The 15,966-nt window shown below is 45.1% G+C and overlaps 1 protein-coding gene across 1 annotated transcript in view; it reads right to left on the bottom strand.

Moving 5' to 3' along the window:
• Positions 1-15,665, bottom strand: part of GOLGA5 (golgin A5) — a 32,963-nt gene extending 17,298 nt beyond the window's left edge. The window contains exons 1-8 of the mRNA XM_024206007.3: positions 15,518-15,665; positions 13,679-14,293; positions 11,208-11,429; positions 9,928-10,147; positions 8,801-8,924; positions 5,338-5,541; positions 2,109-2,279; positions 761-889 (exon numbers count right to left, since the gene is read on the bottom strand). Coding sequence (XP_024061775.2) covers positions 761-889; positions 2,109-2,279; positions 5,338-5,541; positions 8,801-8,924; positions 9,928-10,147; positions 11,208-11,429; positions 13,679-14,243 — 1,635 coding nt within the window. The 5' untranslated portion in view covers positions 14,244-14,293; positions 15,518-15,665. The remainder of the gene's footprint in view (positions 1-760; positions 890-2,108; positions 2,280-5,337; positions 5,542-8,800; positions 8,925-9,927; positions 10,148-11,207; positions 11,430-13,678; positions 14,294-15,517) is intronic.
• Positions 15,666-15,966: the final 301 nt, after the last annotated feature.

The following is a 15,966-nucleotide window of genomic DNA, read 5'->3' as shown; positions in this document are numbered from 1 at the left end:
AGAGCGACTCAGCTGCACAGCTGGAGTCAGTTGGGGTTCCCCAGGAGGCAAAAAGTCTCTAAAGAGCACTGCTCCATCCCAGAGCAGGGACTGTTTGAAAAGGACAATTTGAAAGCTAGCCTAGACAGGAGCTAAGCACTAAGCCCAGAGAGAGAGCTAAAGATACTAATTGAGGGCACTGTGATAGGCCCTGTTGGACTTGTACCCTGAAAGGAGTTTGTTTTGTTGTACACCTACGGACTGTGTGTGACTTGGCCGGAGGGCTGAGTCATAGAAAACCTGCTTGAGAAGTTAAATGCCCAATAGGGGTTGCCGTAAATGGCACAGCTAGAGACAGAATGCAGGCAGATGCACACCCGATGGGAGGCACTCATGTGAGGTGAGTGGCCCCATCACAATGGTTGCATTAACTTGAGCTGAACTCCCTGAAGGCAGAAGAATATATTTGTGCAGATCAGATTGCAGGAAGCACAATGCCCAATTCTGTACCCACTGAAATCAGTGGCAAATAATTCCTACTGAAATCACTGGGCCTAAAACTAGCAACACCACAAATCATCAATGCTGTTTAATTACAAACTAATTTCTTCAAATACAGCTGATACATGACAAATGACTGACAAATTCTCTTCAAACTTTATAGAAGCATTCTCCTTTGAGCCTTCATAGTAACTCTGGCAACTCTAAGCCAAAATGCTTTTCAAAGCCATGGTTGTATAGGGCCTAGAATAACATTTCTCAGCTCTCTGTAATTCTTTACCTGCTTTTGCCGTTCCAGTTCAGCCTCCACTTCTTGTTTGGCCATTTTGTGGGTTGTTATCTGTTCTTGGAGGTCTTGAAGTTGTTCTTTTGCTGACTCAGCTTCACTTACCTGCTGAGCCTCCATATCCTAAAAATAATATAAAATGTTATTGTTCCAGTAACATCAAGCCACACAGCTATCACTGTAGTAATAGCAAAAACTACTCCCGCGGAGTGGAACTTAAAATGGCTTTAGCCACTTTTTTCCCCTCTCGTTGCTTTCAAGAAAAAAGAGCCTCGGTATAAATGACTAAATAGTAATAAAAAATGTTTTAAAGTGTGTATGTAAATATGCACGTTTTTGTTTTGTTTTTTTTTAAATATTTAGGTACCTCCAACTGACAACCTCCTTTCTCATCCTGTCTACAGGTTGAAGCCTCAACAGGTAAACTTGTACATCGTTGCAGGGAGCAGGGCTAATCACAGACAGCGCGTTCCTGCTAACAGTGTGTGTGTGCGGGGGGGGGGGGGGGGGGGGGAGGGCACTTCGGAACAACTCAAGTCACGCACCCCCCAACCTCCCCCCAGCAGCACTCCCCTTCTGGAAAGCAGCCCTCCTGCTCTCCTGGGAAAGCAGCAACCACTCCATGCAGCTCCCAGCTGTTCCTCTGCCTCTCCAGGAAGAGTTAAAGCACTGGTGACTCAGAGCAGCTCCCAGCTGTTCTTCCACTCCTGCCTATGCCTCTCTCTGACCAGCACAGCCCCCTGGCTCAGCTGCTCCGCAGGGAGAGGGGCCCACTGTACCATGTGAACAAGTAATCGGGGGGGAGGCATGTGACCCTGCATGCCCCCCCCACGTTGCCTCTGAGGCCAACTAAGGGAACAGTGGCTGCCCAGAGACTACAGCTACTGTGAAGATCAACAGTCCTAAGGAAGCTTAGAAGAACAAAAAGGCACACCCTTCACTCGCCAAAGAAATATCTATGACAGTTTTTTGGGCAGAAATACCATCTTTCAATGGGGGCCTGGGATGGGGGAGAGGACAGACAGCAGTAGGGGCAACACCTATGTCCTCTCTCCCCTCATGCCCTCAGACACCTTATTACCTCTACCCTAGGAACTGGAGTGGTCAAGGAGAATGGAGAGAAACTGGAGTATCAATGGCAAAGCATTTGTCTCACCCACAAGAGTTTTTTTTTAAAAAACCCACTAATAAATAAATGTTAAAAGCAGCAAAATGGTTGTTCCAACCGTAACAAGGTGTCTTGAATACCATTATAGTGGTATTAATAGAAGCAACACGAAGGCCACTGTAATCCCACATACTTACGTGGTTAACTACAAGGACTGCATATAAAGATATCTACCTGTAGCTCTGTTCTCAGCTGCTGTATCTGCCCCATTAATTTCTGTATTTCCTCCTTCTGTGTTTCTTTCTCATGTCTCAGTTCTTCTAATTCCATGGTGCTTGCAGTAAGGCTATCCAGCCCTTCAATGCCAGAGCCTTCTTTTAGGCTGTTTATCAACTTTTCTTTAGACTGAAAGATTAAAAATGCTTTTGTATTAATAAAGATGCTATTAAATTCTACCCTTAAATACATATGCTCCACTCCCCCGACTATATAAGATCCATGCTTGAATCTCTCAGCAAGACTTGGCTCTAAAATTTCAGGCATGAAACTAAAATTAAAAACTACATCTAACATTTTTGTAATATATATATTACACACACACCCCCCCACCCCCCAGGTACTGAACCTGCAATTTGATCCATGTGGGTGAACCCTTACACCTGCATGGAATCCACAGACTGTAGCGTTGCTCCGCATCAGCGCAGTGGTCCACCCACAGACTTTATAATATGAGGGGGCAAGGAGTCCAGGAGACCTGGCTGTATTTTAAAGAAGCCTTATTGAGGGCGCAGGAACAAACCATCCTGATGGTGCAGAAAGAATAGCAAGTATGGCAGATGACCAGCTTGGTTTAACAGAGAAATCTTCGGTGAGCTTAAACACAAAAAGGAAGCTTACAAGAAGTGGCAACTTGGACAGATGACTAGGGAGGAGTATAAAAATATTGCTTGAACATGCAGGGGTGTAATCAGGAAGGCCAACGCACAATTGGAGCTGCAGCTAGCAAGGGATGTGAAAGGTAACAAGAAAGGTTTCTACAGGTATGTTAGCAACAAGAAAGTGGTCAGGGAAAGTGTGGGACCCTTACTGAATGGAGGAGGCAACCTAGTGACAGATGATGTGGAAAAAGCTGAAGTACTCAATGCTTTTTTTGCCTCTGTCTTTACAGACAAGGTCAGCTCCCAGACTGCTGCACTGGGCAGTACGGTATGGGGAGGAGGTGAGCAGCCCTCAATGGTGAAAGAACAGGGTAACGACTATTTAGAAAAGCTGGACATGCACAAGTACATGGGCCCAGATGCAATGCATCCGAGGGTGCTGAGGGAGTCGGCTGATGTGATTGCAGAGCCATTGGTCGTTATCTTTGAAAACTCGTGGCAATCGGGGGAGGTCCCAGACGATTGGAAAAAAAAAAAAAAAAAAAGACAAATGCAGTGCCCATCTTTTAAAAAGGGAAGAAGGAGAAGCCGGGGAGCTAGAGACTGGTCAGCCTCACCTCAGTCCCCGGAAAAATCATGGAGCAGGTCCTCAAGGAATCCATTTTGAAGCACTTGAAGGAGAGTAAGGTGATCAGGAACAGTCAACATGGACTCATCCAGGGCAAGTCATGCCTGACCAACCTGATTGCTTTCTATGATGAGATAACTGGGTCTGTAGATATGGGGAAGATATGGGGAAAGTGGTGGATGTGATATATCTTGACTTTAGCAAAGCTTTTGATATGGTCTCCCACAGTATTCTTGCCAGCAGGTTAAAAAAGTATGGATTGGATGAATGGACTATAAGGTGGATAGAAAGCTGGTTAGATCATCGGGCTCAACGGGTAGTGATCAATGGCTCGATGTCTAGTTGGCAGCCGGTATCAAGCAGAGTGCCCCAGGGGTTGGTCCTGGGTCCGGTTTTGTTCAACATCTTTATTAATGATCTGGATGATCGGATGGATTGCACTCTCAGCAAGTTCGCAGATGACACTAAGCTGTGGGGAGAGGTAGATACGCTGCAGAGTAGGAATAGGGTCCAGAGTGACCTAGACAAATTGGAGAACTGGGCCAAAAGAAATCTGATGAGGTTCAACAAGGACAAGTGCAGAGTCCTGCACTTAGGACGGAAGAATCCCATGCACTGCTTCAAGCTGGGGACCGACTGGCTAAGCGGCAGTTCTGAAGAAAAGGACCTGGGGATTACAGTGGACGAGAAGCTGGCTATGAGTCAACAGTGTGCCCTTGTTGCCAAGAAGGCTAACGGCATATTGGGCTGCATTAGTAGGAGCATTGCCAGCAGATCGAGGGAAGTGATTATTCCCCTCTATTCGGCACTGGTGAGGCCACATCTGGAGTACTGCGTCCAGTTTTGGGCCCCCCACTACAGAAAGGATGTGGACAAATTGGAGACAGTCCAGCAGAGGGCAACGAAAATGATTAGGGGGCTGGGGCACATGTTTTACAAAGAGAGGCTGAGGGAACTGGGCTTATTTAGGGCTGGTCTACACTGTGGGGGAGGGGTGTCCATGTAAGATACGCAACTTCAGCTATGGAATTGCGTAGCTGAAGTCAACGTATCTTATTTCGACTTACCTCCCATCCTCACGGCACGGGATCGACGGCCGCGGCTCCCCCGTCGACTCCACTACCGCCACTCGCCCTGGTGGAGTTCCGGAGTCGACGGGAGCGCGTTCGGGGATTGATATATCGCGTCTAGAGGAGACGCGATATATCGATCCCCGATAGATCGATCGCTACCCGCCAATCCGGCGGGTAGTCTGGACGTACCCTTAGTCTGCAGAAGAGAAGAGTGAGGGGGGATTTGATAGCAGCCCTCAACTACCTGAAGGGGAGGGGTTCCAAAGAGGATGGAGCTAGGCTGTCCTCAGTGGTACCAGATGACAGAACAAGGAGCAATGGTCTCAAGTTGCAGTGGGGGAGGTCTAGGTTGGATATTAGGAAAAACTATTTCACTAGGAGGGTGGTGAAGCACTGGAATGGGTTACTGAGGGAGGTGGTGGAATCTCCATCCTTAGAGGTTTTTAAGGTCTGGCTTGATGAAGCCCTGGCTGGGATGATTTAGTTGGTGTTGGTCCTGCTTTGAGCAGGGGGTTGGACTAGATGACCTCCTGAGGTCTCTTCCAACCCTAATCTTCTATGATTCTATTGCAGGATCAGGATTTTAATTTGCATGTTAATTATCTAACTCAGTCTTCAGCGGCATGGGATTCTATTAAATGTAATTCTATCATCCTGTATTTTAAGATAAATTGCACCATTATAATATACTGTTAATATAAAGAGTCCAAAGGCAAATATATCACTGATCAGATGTAGAAAACATAAATGGAACAAAATTAAACATGATGACCCATTCCAATGATTCATTGCTCCATTCCATTTTAAATTCATGTGTCAATGTTTTTGCATTAACCTGGATTTCTTCTCAGTTATTTATACTCAGAAGGGAGTTGCATTCTTACCTGGAGTATGCGAGTAGCTTTTTGTTTGTAGTCCACCAATTCCTGTTTAACAGACTCCATGTTGTTTTTAGTTACTTTGACTTGCTGCTGAAGCTCCTCCACTCTCCTCTTCTCATCCACATATTTTCGTTCTGCTGCAGTAACTGCTTCTGCCAAGTTCTGCCGCTCAACTTCCATTTTACTAAGGCGAGCAGCAAACTCATTCTATTAGTGGCAAAAAAAGTTTAAACAATTAATACAATCCCAACTTTCAGTTAGCAAAAAAGAGGTTTCAACGCTGACTATATAAGAAACAAGACATTCACTCCCTCCAGGTTAAAATCTTCTTCAGTACTTTTTATTCAGACAAAACTCACACTAAATTCAATGGAGTGCTAAATCCTAGAAAGCAGCCAGATCTAATTCATTAAACAACAGATATTTTCTTTACTGAGTAAAGAAAATTCATCCTATTATTTAAGCCATATGACTGACAAAATGAGCAAATTGCCCCTTGAAAAGACACAGTCCACTTGGGATTTAGACCAATGTTCCCTCTAATTTTTACTCCCCGGGGAATTCTGCGCCACGTGTACGTACAAAATTTATGTCCCCCGCAGATTTCTTTGCTTCCCTGCAGAAAAATGACTTTCTGACGGGGAAGCAAAGGGAAGCCACAAGAGCTGTCATCCCAGCAGTATGTTTCGGGTGCCCAGGGCAGCCGGCAGAGAAGTAAATCACTGTGGGGCAGGAGGCGGGACTAGGGAAGACCTAGCTGGTGGCTCCTACCCTGCACTAGGCACAGCTGCTAGTTCTGGCTGGGCTGGGGAAGACGGGACTTCCTCTTCCCCTGCACAGCATCCGGAGCCATGTCAGACCCACCCCCAGATTTCTCCCTGGCTGTAGGAAGCTCTTAAAACTCTCCCCTCCTTCCCCGCCGCACTTCCTGCACCCATTGCACCTCAGTTGCGGGGGGGGGGGGGGGGTGAATCACTGTATAGGGAGCTGCTCCCACATCCGTCCAACCCCCATGCATCCATACCCAGACCCTCCTGCCAAGCCTCACCCCCCGGCACCCAGAACCGCCCCCCCAGACGAGCCCCACTCCCCCTGCACCTAGACCATCCTGATGAGCCACCCGCACATGGATCCCCACCCTACCAAGAACCAACCAGCTGCATCTGGATCCCCGCCTCACTGAGCCCCACTCCCCCAGCATCTGGATCTCCCCCAATGAGCCCCCCACACCAAGACCCCCTGTCGAGTCCTATCCTCGCCAAACCTAGACCTGCCCCCCACTGAGACCCAACCACCTTCACCTGGACCCCCCTGCAGAGTCCCATTACCATTGCACACAGAACCCCCCAACAAGCCCCTGTGCATCCAGATCCCCCCGCATCCAGATCCCCCACTGAACCGCCCGCACCCAGATTGCCCCACACCGAACCCCCTCAACCCACACCTGGATCCCCCCACACTAAGCCCCTCCACACTTGGATCCTGCAATGCTGAGCTTGCCTGCCCACACCTGCCTGGTGCATCTGGCATGGAGGGGCAGGGCCCTGGGGTGTTTCTGGGGCAGGCCCTGTCCTTGCGCTGTGTCAGGGTTGGGTGCAGCCTCATCACTGAGTCCGTGTCCCGGGGGTAGCTGCACAGTGATATCCCACCTCTGTGCAGCCAGTGGCCTGTGCTCCCCAACATAGGCACTGACTTCTAATGGTGCCGGTGGGTGCTTGACCTCCCCCCCCCCGCCCTGACTCCACCCCTGCCCCGCCCCCTCCCACCCCCATTCCAACCCCTTCCCCAAAGTCCCCGTCCTAACTCCGCCCCCTCCCTGCCCCATTTCAACTCCTTCCCCAAATCCCCAGCCCAGCCCCGCCTCTTCCCCTGAGTGCGCCATGTTCCCGCTCCTCCCCCACCCTCCTGGAGCTTGCTATAGCATAGCTGTTTGGCGGCAGCAAGCGCTGGGAGGTAGGTGGAGGAGCGGGGACGCAGAACGCTCAGAGGAGGCGAGGTGGGGAGCTTGGCTGCTGGTGGGTGCAGAGCACCCACTAGTTTTTCCCCATGGGTGCTCCAGCCCCGGAGCACCCACAGAATCAGCACCTATGCTCCCCAATGCCATGCTGGAGCCTCCACATTTATTTGAAGAATAAAATTTGCAGAATTTTGCAGAAATTTAAAATATTGTGTGCAGAATTTTTAATTTTTTGGCACAGAATGCCCTCAGAAGTAAATCACCTCCATATAGGGGCACATAACAAAATTCATGTGACGGGGGTGGGGCTGAGGGGTTTGGAGTGTGGGAGTGAGGGCTCCGGCAGGAGCTGCAGGGTCTGAGCTGGGGCTGATGGGCTCAGGGCTGGGGCAGAGGGTTGGAGTGCGGGGGGGGGGGGGGGGGGGGGGGGGGGGGGGGGGGGAAGAGGGGCGCCAGCTGGGGCTGCGGGCTCTGGGGTGGGGCCAGGGATGAGGGGTTTAGGGTGCAGGCTGCTCCAGGCTATGGCAGGGAAAGAGGACTCCCCACAGCTCTGTCTCTCTGCAACAGCACCTGGGGCAGGGGGCGGGGAGGGAAGGGGAAGGAAGAAGAAGAGGTGCCTCTCCCGATTTTGGCAGCTCCGGGGCTGGGGCCGCAGGATGGGCGCCTCTCCCCAGGCAGGTCTGGGGGAAGAGTGTTTCTCCCCGCCTCTCCCTGCCACAGCAGCTCTGGGGTTGGGGCCGCGGGACAGGCCCTCTTCCCCGGCCGTGGCTGGGCGCCTCTTCCCCAGCCGTGGCTGGGCCGGATTGGGGTGCCTCTCCCCTGGCCACAGCAGGTTTTAACATTTTCTTGTTGTAGAGTGAACACCCAAAAAGCATACTAATTTGGGAGAATCAGAAAAAAAAAATGCATCGATGGATTCCATTTAATTTAATAATGGAGATATCCCCATCTCCTAGAACTGGAAGGGACCTTGAAAGGTCATCGAGTCCAGCCCCCTGCCTTCACTAGCAGGACCAAGTACTGATTTTTGCCCCAGATCCCCAAGTGGCCCCCTCAAGGATTGAACTCACAACGCTGGGTTTAGCAGGCCAATGCTCAAACTAATTGTCCAAATTAAGTGCAGTTAAGTAATAAGCAAAAAAGTATAAACTATGGAAAGTAAACAAGATTAAAACTAGTTCAGTAATCTATTAGCAACATGAGTTCACAAATCTATTTAAAGAGGAGTTTTATGTTTAAACACTAACAAAGTCTGGTAAAAACAGAACTACAATAAAAGTGGTCAATAGTTTCTTGACTCTATCACCACTGAATCTGGAAAATAAAATTTAAAAAAGCTGAATAAATTAGTGTACAATGGACACCTACTTCATCAGAGGCCAGATCCTGCTAAGTACTCAGAACCCTTAACTCCAGGCAAAGTCAGTGGCAGTTGAGGGCACTTAGCATCTCGGATTTCAGGAACCCAAAAGCAGAATCTGACACTCCACCTCCGTTTTCACATCTAACCTGCATCTGTTTGTAACTTTCTTGTTCTCGCTTCAATGCGGAGTCTGCATCATGTAGCCTCTCCTGCACAGTTTGAAGGGCTTGATTCTGCAGGCTGCTCCCTTCGCTGTGGTCTTGTATTATTCTAAAAGAGTATTACAGAATGTAATTGAAAAGTAAGCATATATACTATGCTTTCAAGGTAGAAACAATAAGGTGATTTTTTCAAACTCTCTTATGTCAGACAGTGCTAATTAAATGGTTTGCCTGGTTTTCACTTTGCAATGTTTTTCTTTTCTAATGCAGAAAAAATTCTACAAATATATTTTCTTAAACACTAGTTCAGAACACAGGTAGAATAGTAAGAATAAAACTTACAGCTCATCTAAAAGTAAGAGTACCCCACATATTCTGTCGCCTAAATTCTACTTCTAACTTGAAGAATTTTACTGTTAGGTTTGATTTGTTTTTTTTTTTAAATAAAGGAGCAAGTATTCAACTGACTACTGAACACCCAATGTGGACACAAACAGGAAAGTTCTTACACTTGTAGGCAAACATTTTATTTGCCCTTTTGGCCAAATATAGTCCTTATCAATGTGAGATCTCAAATTTCAGACTTCTCTCTCAAATATTAGAATTACACAAATGGTTTATATAAAATGCATTTGAACAATTATATCAATTCAGTCACAAACAGACACCGACACAAGCAAGTGGCAATTAAACTTATTTAGGACTCTGACCTGTTCCCACTGAAGTCAATGGCACGCTTATGTTAAGTATAACGATATCTGAATCAAGCCTTAAATAATACTTACATTTTTTCTAACTAAAATTCTCAAATCTAGATATACAGACGCTCCCCGACTTATGCAAGCATTCCATTCCGGAACGCCTTGTGTAAGTCGAATTTTACGTAAGTAGGGGGCGTCTATCCGACAATTACGCAAAAAAAAAAAAAAAAAAAAAACCCGCTTATGGAACTTTTTCCGTAAGTGTGGGTTTGCGTAAGTCGGATTTGCGTAAACCGGGGAACGTTTGCATAGGAAAGCGATAACAATTGTCATTTTGACTACTGAAAACACCAATCTTTATAGCTTGAATTCTCCAACCTATTACTATTGTTTGGAATGGTTTTAAAGTACCGTGATTTTTCACTCTGTAATGCTTCCAGGGCTTCTGTCCGAGTACTCAGTAGCTGATCAGCTTCTTGCAACCGCACTTTCAGCACGGCCAGTTGGGAATCCTTGGCAGAAACAGTTTCTGTAAGATCATCAACCTGAGCTTGAAGTTCTCGAACCACCCTATCACTCTTTGAATGGTCAACATTCCATTTTTCTACCCTTGTTCTGGCATTCTTTAATTCTACAAAAAAGAAAAAGGATATATATGCATATATACAATAAAATCTGCTGCCTCAAGAAAAAATAAATAGTATTAGATGCCACATGGTTAGAATGCCGCTTGTGTCACAATCCATACAAGAAAAAATTAAGTGCAACCAGTTCAGTTTATATAACATTGAAAAAAAGTCAGAGCTGACTTAAAAAGGCACTACTAGAGTCAGTGTTAAGATGACATCTTTGAGATTGTACTGTTTGTTTGTTTTTTTAAACTGAACACATTAGTTTTAACCTTTACTCAAAATTATTAGGTTAAAATTCATATGCAGTACTGTTTTAAAAAAAAGATTTCCCTAACCTGTGGTATTATCAGCTTTGATTAGTTAAACAATATTACAAATTTAATTGGCTTTTTACTAGATTTTGCATTTCAATTAGCTTAGGCAAGGAACATATAGACTAGTCAATCTGACTTTTTTATTGTTATTTTCTAGACTGTTTCACTTTCTGGGCATCATATATTTGCATAATACATGCCGTAATGTTTGGGTTTCAAATATTGCAGAAGATTGTTATAAAAAAAAAAAAAAAAAAAAAAGTCAGACATTTTTAAAAAATGTGTAAACATTTCTAATAGCAGTAGCCTTTCCTAAACCTTGTTTTTACACAATCTAAATTTTGGGTCTAATTAACTTGATTGTGTCCCTTTAATCACTACTCATTTTGTTGTTGTTGTTGTCGAATGACTACTCCTCCCAACTATCGCAAGTAAATTTTTTTTTGTTCCAGATGGTTTCAGTGAAGGCCATGTTACCCACCATATGAGAACATCTTTGTCTTAAATTCATTAGGAGCTAATGAGCTTAAGGTGGATAGCTCAAAGATACTTTTCATTCTCTCCAGCTTAGTACTCATTTAGATGGTCAGGAATCACTATGCTTAACAAACCACATCTATAGATTTAACTAGAAGTACTTGAATCTGAACACAAGTCACTGATGGAGAGGCAGTACTAGTTTCTATTTTACTAGAATCTCAAAACCAGTTAATATTTTGAAATATAAGCTTCCAAACTAGACTACCTTCCTGTGTTTCTTTGGATCTCTGAATTAATGAAGCCATTTCTTGATTTAAAGACTGAACCTCATTCCGAAGTAGTTGATTCTCTAGGCGAAGATTGGACAGTTCGTGCGATTTGCAATCATCATTAGCTGAAAGGCTGGGATTAGTTGCTGTATTTAGTGATGAATCTTTTGTAACATCCACTTGTGTATCCAATCCAGAATCAGAGCCGTCAGGCGTTTCTATACAAAGAAATCTGAGTTAAATCAAGTATGTTTGTTGGTCTACTTACTGTGAGTAGCCATACAATGATCTCTCTCTCTCTCTCTCTCTCTCTCTCTATATATATATATATATATATATAAATATAAAATAGACATTTCACCATTAAAGTGGATCACTGAATAGCTACTCACAATAAATAGACCTATATAGTACCATATTCTAGTTAAATAGTATAATGCAGATGATTTGTACAGTGTAGCGAGAACAGCCACAGATGGCATAACGTTTAGCAATTGGTTATAACAAAAAGTCATATCGGGTGGGAAAATGTTAACATTTTCATGACTATGCTGCAGAAAACTTCAGAGAGTTATAGAATACACTGTACATACAGTCAGCAAGCGGTGTGTTATTTTTAATATAAATGTCCAAGTTCACACTGGCTGGCTGTTAGGACTTAATATTCTAAAGATACACATACTTGTACATATTTCCAAAGTAAAATTTTTCATCTTGGAGTTCTGATGTCACGTATAAGCCATTCAAATTTCATTCTTATGAATTATATTGCCAACAGCAAGCCTCAAAAATCTAATCCAAACACAGATGGGTGCAGTATATTCACTTTATATAAGATAGCCTATTAAGGTTACTTCAATTATACCCATCTCCTCACCAACTTCTTTACTAACCACCTGGCCTCAAAGTATTTAATCAATCTATTTTTGGGGGAGCCACTTTTCATCAAAGAAATGTTTACTATAAAAACCACTGGAAATTACAATGATTTGAAGCACTGTAGTAGGCTGTGGAATATTTCCTTTATTCTTGCCTCATATCATACTTCCATAAGAGGTTTTGTAATACTATTCAAAAGTTCCTTGTAATTTTCATGTATCTAGAAATCCTAACTGCATATAAATTCCCTGAATTATGGGAACTAAGTAGCAATTCTCTTTTATAGAATGGATGCTGATAGAAAGAACACTCTAAACTAACAGCTGACAGTGCTCTGACCAAGTCACCAGAAAACACACACCCGGGATTTGGATTCCTAATAGGGGGTTACTGAAGTCTTATAGAACATTCTTGATGCCAATGAGCATATACTATAGGGCCTTAGCTTTAAAGCCTTGCATTGGTGTCAATATGAAACAGTATGACATGCAGGGAGAGTAAAGAAACAGCTGTTCCACCCATGTTAATTTTACTTCAGATTCAGTGTATCCACCATGGATAACTGGATGAAAACCAGTGAATGCAGACTGAAGTCAATACAAAGCAAGGGTGTCCATTTGAATCCAGTGTTTTAAACTGTCATCATACTCTTTACTTCACCTTGTGCTCACCAACAAGCCTGCTCCACCTTCAACAGTCCACATCACACAGTGCCCTAGGGAGATGGGGTGGGCCATTAATTCTGAATACTGACACACCAAGAAAACAGCACCATAAATCCAAGCAAGATTTGTTCAATACTACTTGAATCCCCTGCCCTAGAGTTAAAACGTTCTAAGTGCCATTCCCTTCCTTTTAGTTTATACAGTCTTCACATAACCAGACACTGTGTGACAATACATTTATTTTTGTCAATAATTATAAAATGCACAAATAGCCTATCTCCATTTTACAACTAGCTCCCACAAAAATTATGGACTCTCTTTTATGTCAGATGCACTAAGAGACATACTAACTAAAAAGACCAATGATTGGCTTATAATGTGACCTATAATCAGGTTACCATGTGACATGAATCTACAGTTAATACATCTTGAATTAGCTGTGATTAATCATTAAAGAGTTATAAAAACTCTTAACTATAAACATATCCAAATTTTGAGAAGTAGCTCTCCCCTTATTATAGTTTCTAAGTTTTTTTTTTTTTTTACCAACTTCAATACAATAAGTGAACAGAATAGGTTTGATTTAATAATACTAATACATGCACTTACAGTACTTTAAATATTCAATGAACTGTACTGATATCAACTAAGTACTCTCGTGAGGCAGTTCATGTATTATACCCATTTTACATATGGAGAAATGGAGGGAAATAGGTAAGGTTATTCCAAGGCCACCCAGTGAATCAATAGAAGTGCTGGGGTTAGAATGTAGAGGTTCTTGACTCCCAACCATGTTATTGTTACTCTAGAACACCTTTCCCTCATATTAGAATCTATTTCATTTACTGTCAGTAAATTTGTTTCCCTTCACATAACATGGTTTTAAATATACCTATGTTCAATAAATAGTTCTAGTTAGCTACCATGGCTTCGACTCCTCATGGAACTGTCTTCAGTAGTTTTTACATTTTGTGTACTTGTAGGCACAGAACTAATGCTTGAAGTCCGAGAGTGATTCTGAAGAACAACTGTCTTGCTCTTCTCCTTTTTAGGGTCCATCCGTCCATTAGTTCCTTTCTCAGAACTATTGAGAAAATCAAACAAAAGCTCATCATCAGGTTCAGACTTTTTCCTTCTCACAAACTGGGAAGAAGGTCTGGGTGTGGAAACACTTTCTGCTGGAGAAGAGGCCTCTGAAGACATCTTGGATGCGGCTTTGACATTTGCAGTTCCAGCTAGGATTGTAGCTTTCTGGTGTTTAATATTTTCAGCTGCTGAGGAGATATAGGTTGCTTTAGATGATGTCTGATATTTCAATTCTCCGGTTTGCTGGTGCAGTTCAGGATATTCCCTGGCAGACTCCAAATCCGTATTATCATATATTACGTTCCCTGTACCATCTTTTTTGCTCAAAGCTGATGCAGCTCCTTGATCGACTCTGTTGAGAAGGTCCTCTGCCTTTCCAGCAAGATCAGCAAACCAAGACATAATGGATGTCTACTGACAAAATCTACAGAACTGAACTCCAAAAGCGTGAGCTGCAAAAAGATACAAAATGGTTACAGATCAAATATATGTTGATGAACTGATGCATTTGGTTTATCTTTGTTGTGAACTATGGTTATGTTAATAGTTTTGTCCTTGTTTCATCCATTAACATGCCATATTACTGGAAGGACTCCAAATCAGATGTTCTTACAGGAAAATGTAGAGTAGGGGTAGTCAATTATTTTTTGTCAGGGTCCAAATTTCTTAGTCAATGTATAGTTAAGGTCCAGACTCCAGAGAAAATAATTAAATAATTATAATTCATAGATTCATAGATCCTAGGACTGGAAGGGACCTCGAGAGGTCATCGAGTCCAGTCCCCTGCCCTCATGGCAGGACCAAATACAGTCTAGACCATCCCTGATAGACATTTATCTAACCTACTCTTAAATATCTCCAGAGATGGAGATTCCACAACCTCCCTAGGCAATTTATTCCAGTGTTTAATCGCCCAATAATAAGTAAATAAAAAGATTTTGGGGTCCATTCAAATGACTACCCGTACTGTAGAGGAATGAGTTTTAGCTACTAAACCAGCATAGTCATTCAGGGCATCAACACCTGATAGCAGCTGTGGCAACCCCTATAATTATAAAATGATGGTCTGCTTGCAGCAGATTAAAGGAAAACAAACTGGGATGGAGAGGGAAATAGGAAGTAATGCTGATAACCACAGATGTATAGTAGAAAAAAAAGTTTCTTTGACCTTTGACATACAGACCTCTCCAGAGGCACTTTCAGGAACTCCTCCCCCAACACAAATAGTTTGCTTTAAAACTCCTAATCTTGTGGACAGTGTGGACCCCTTTAACTATGTTGGAGGGAAGGGCCCATATGGGCACTAAGGGCCAGACTTTTAAAGGCGAGAAGGTCAGTTGGGGTTAGGCACCCATATACCTTTGCCAGTCGGGTCCTGAGGGCCCCGTAGGCTGCCAGCGATGACACACTGTGCCTGTGTTCGGGGGAGCCGGGCCCCATACGAGCCCACAGCCCTGCCTGGACCCTGGAGGAGACACTGGCGCCAGCCGTGCGGACACCAGTGACGGGGCCGGGGACAGAAGGGTCGGCAGCGGCAGCACAAGACGGGGGGAGGGAGCAGGCGGTTCAGAATGAGGAGTCGCCCTTAACCCCCACCCGCCAAGCCCTTCCCGTCCCCAAAACCCCTCCGCCCGCCTCTCCCGCGCTAGTAGGCCCCAGCTCAGCCCCGGCCTCACCTTGTCCCGGCGCCCGCCCTGCCTCCGCGGGAGCACCCGGCCAGCAGCCGGGCGAGGGATGCGGGGGATAAATCGGCGGCGGAGACCGCAGCGGCTACATAGAGGCCGCAGGCCGGACACGGCAGCTCAGCTCCATCTTCCGGGAGACGTGGCCACCAGCGCACCACCGGCCAGGCCGCCGGATGCGCAGGCGCGCTCCGAACCAGCCCCGTGAGGGACGGAACCTCGGAGCGAGGCCACGTCCCCCACCGCCGGGAGAGGAGGGGCAGGGAGGGAGCAAGCCCACGCCCCTTGCCACGAGCTCCCGCCAGTCCCAGAGAGGAGGGGCAGGGAGTGAGCAAGAGGCCCCGTAGCTTTCCTGGCGGGAGGGGCGGAGTTAGAGCGGTGCTGCACACTTTGTCAGCCACAGTGTCTCGCGCCGCCTGGGGTCACGCGGCGAGGCCGAGGCC

Source organism: Terrapene carolina, unplaced genomic scaffold (assembly GCF_002925995.2).
Source record: "Terrapene carolina triunguis isolate 2854851 unplaced genomic scaffold, T_m_triunguis-2.0 Scaffold96, whole genome shotgun sequence".
Taxonomy (NCBI): Eukaryota; Metazoa; Chordata; order Testudines; family Emydidae; genus Terrapene; species Terrapene triunguis.
Note: the sequence above shows the minus strand (reverse complement) of the source record. Positions and strands in the feature narration are given on the sequence as shown.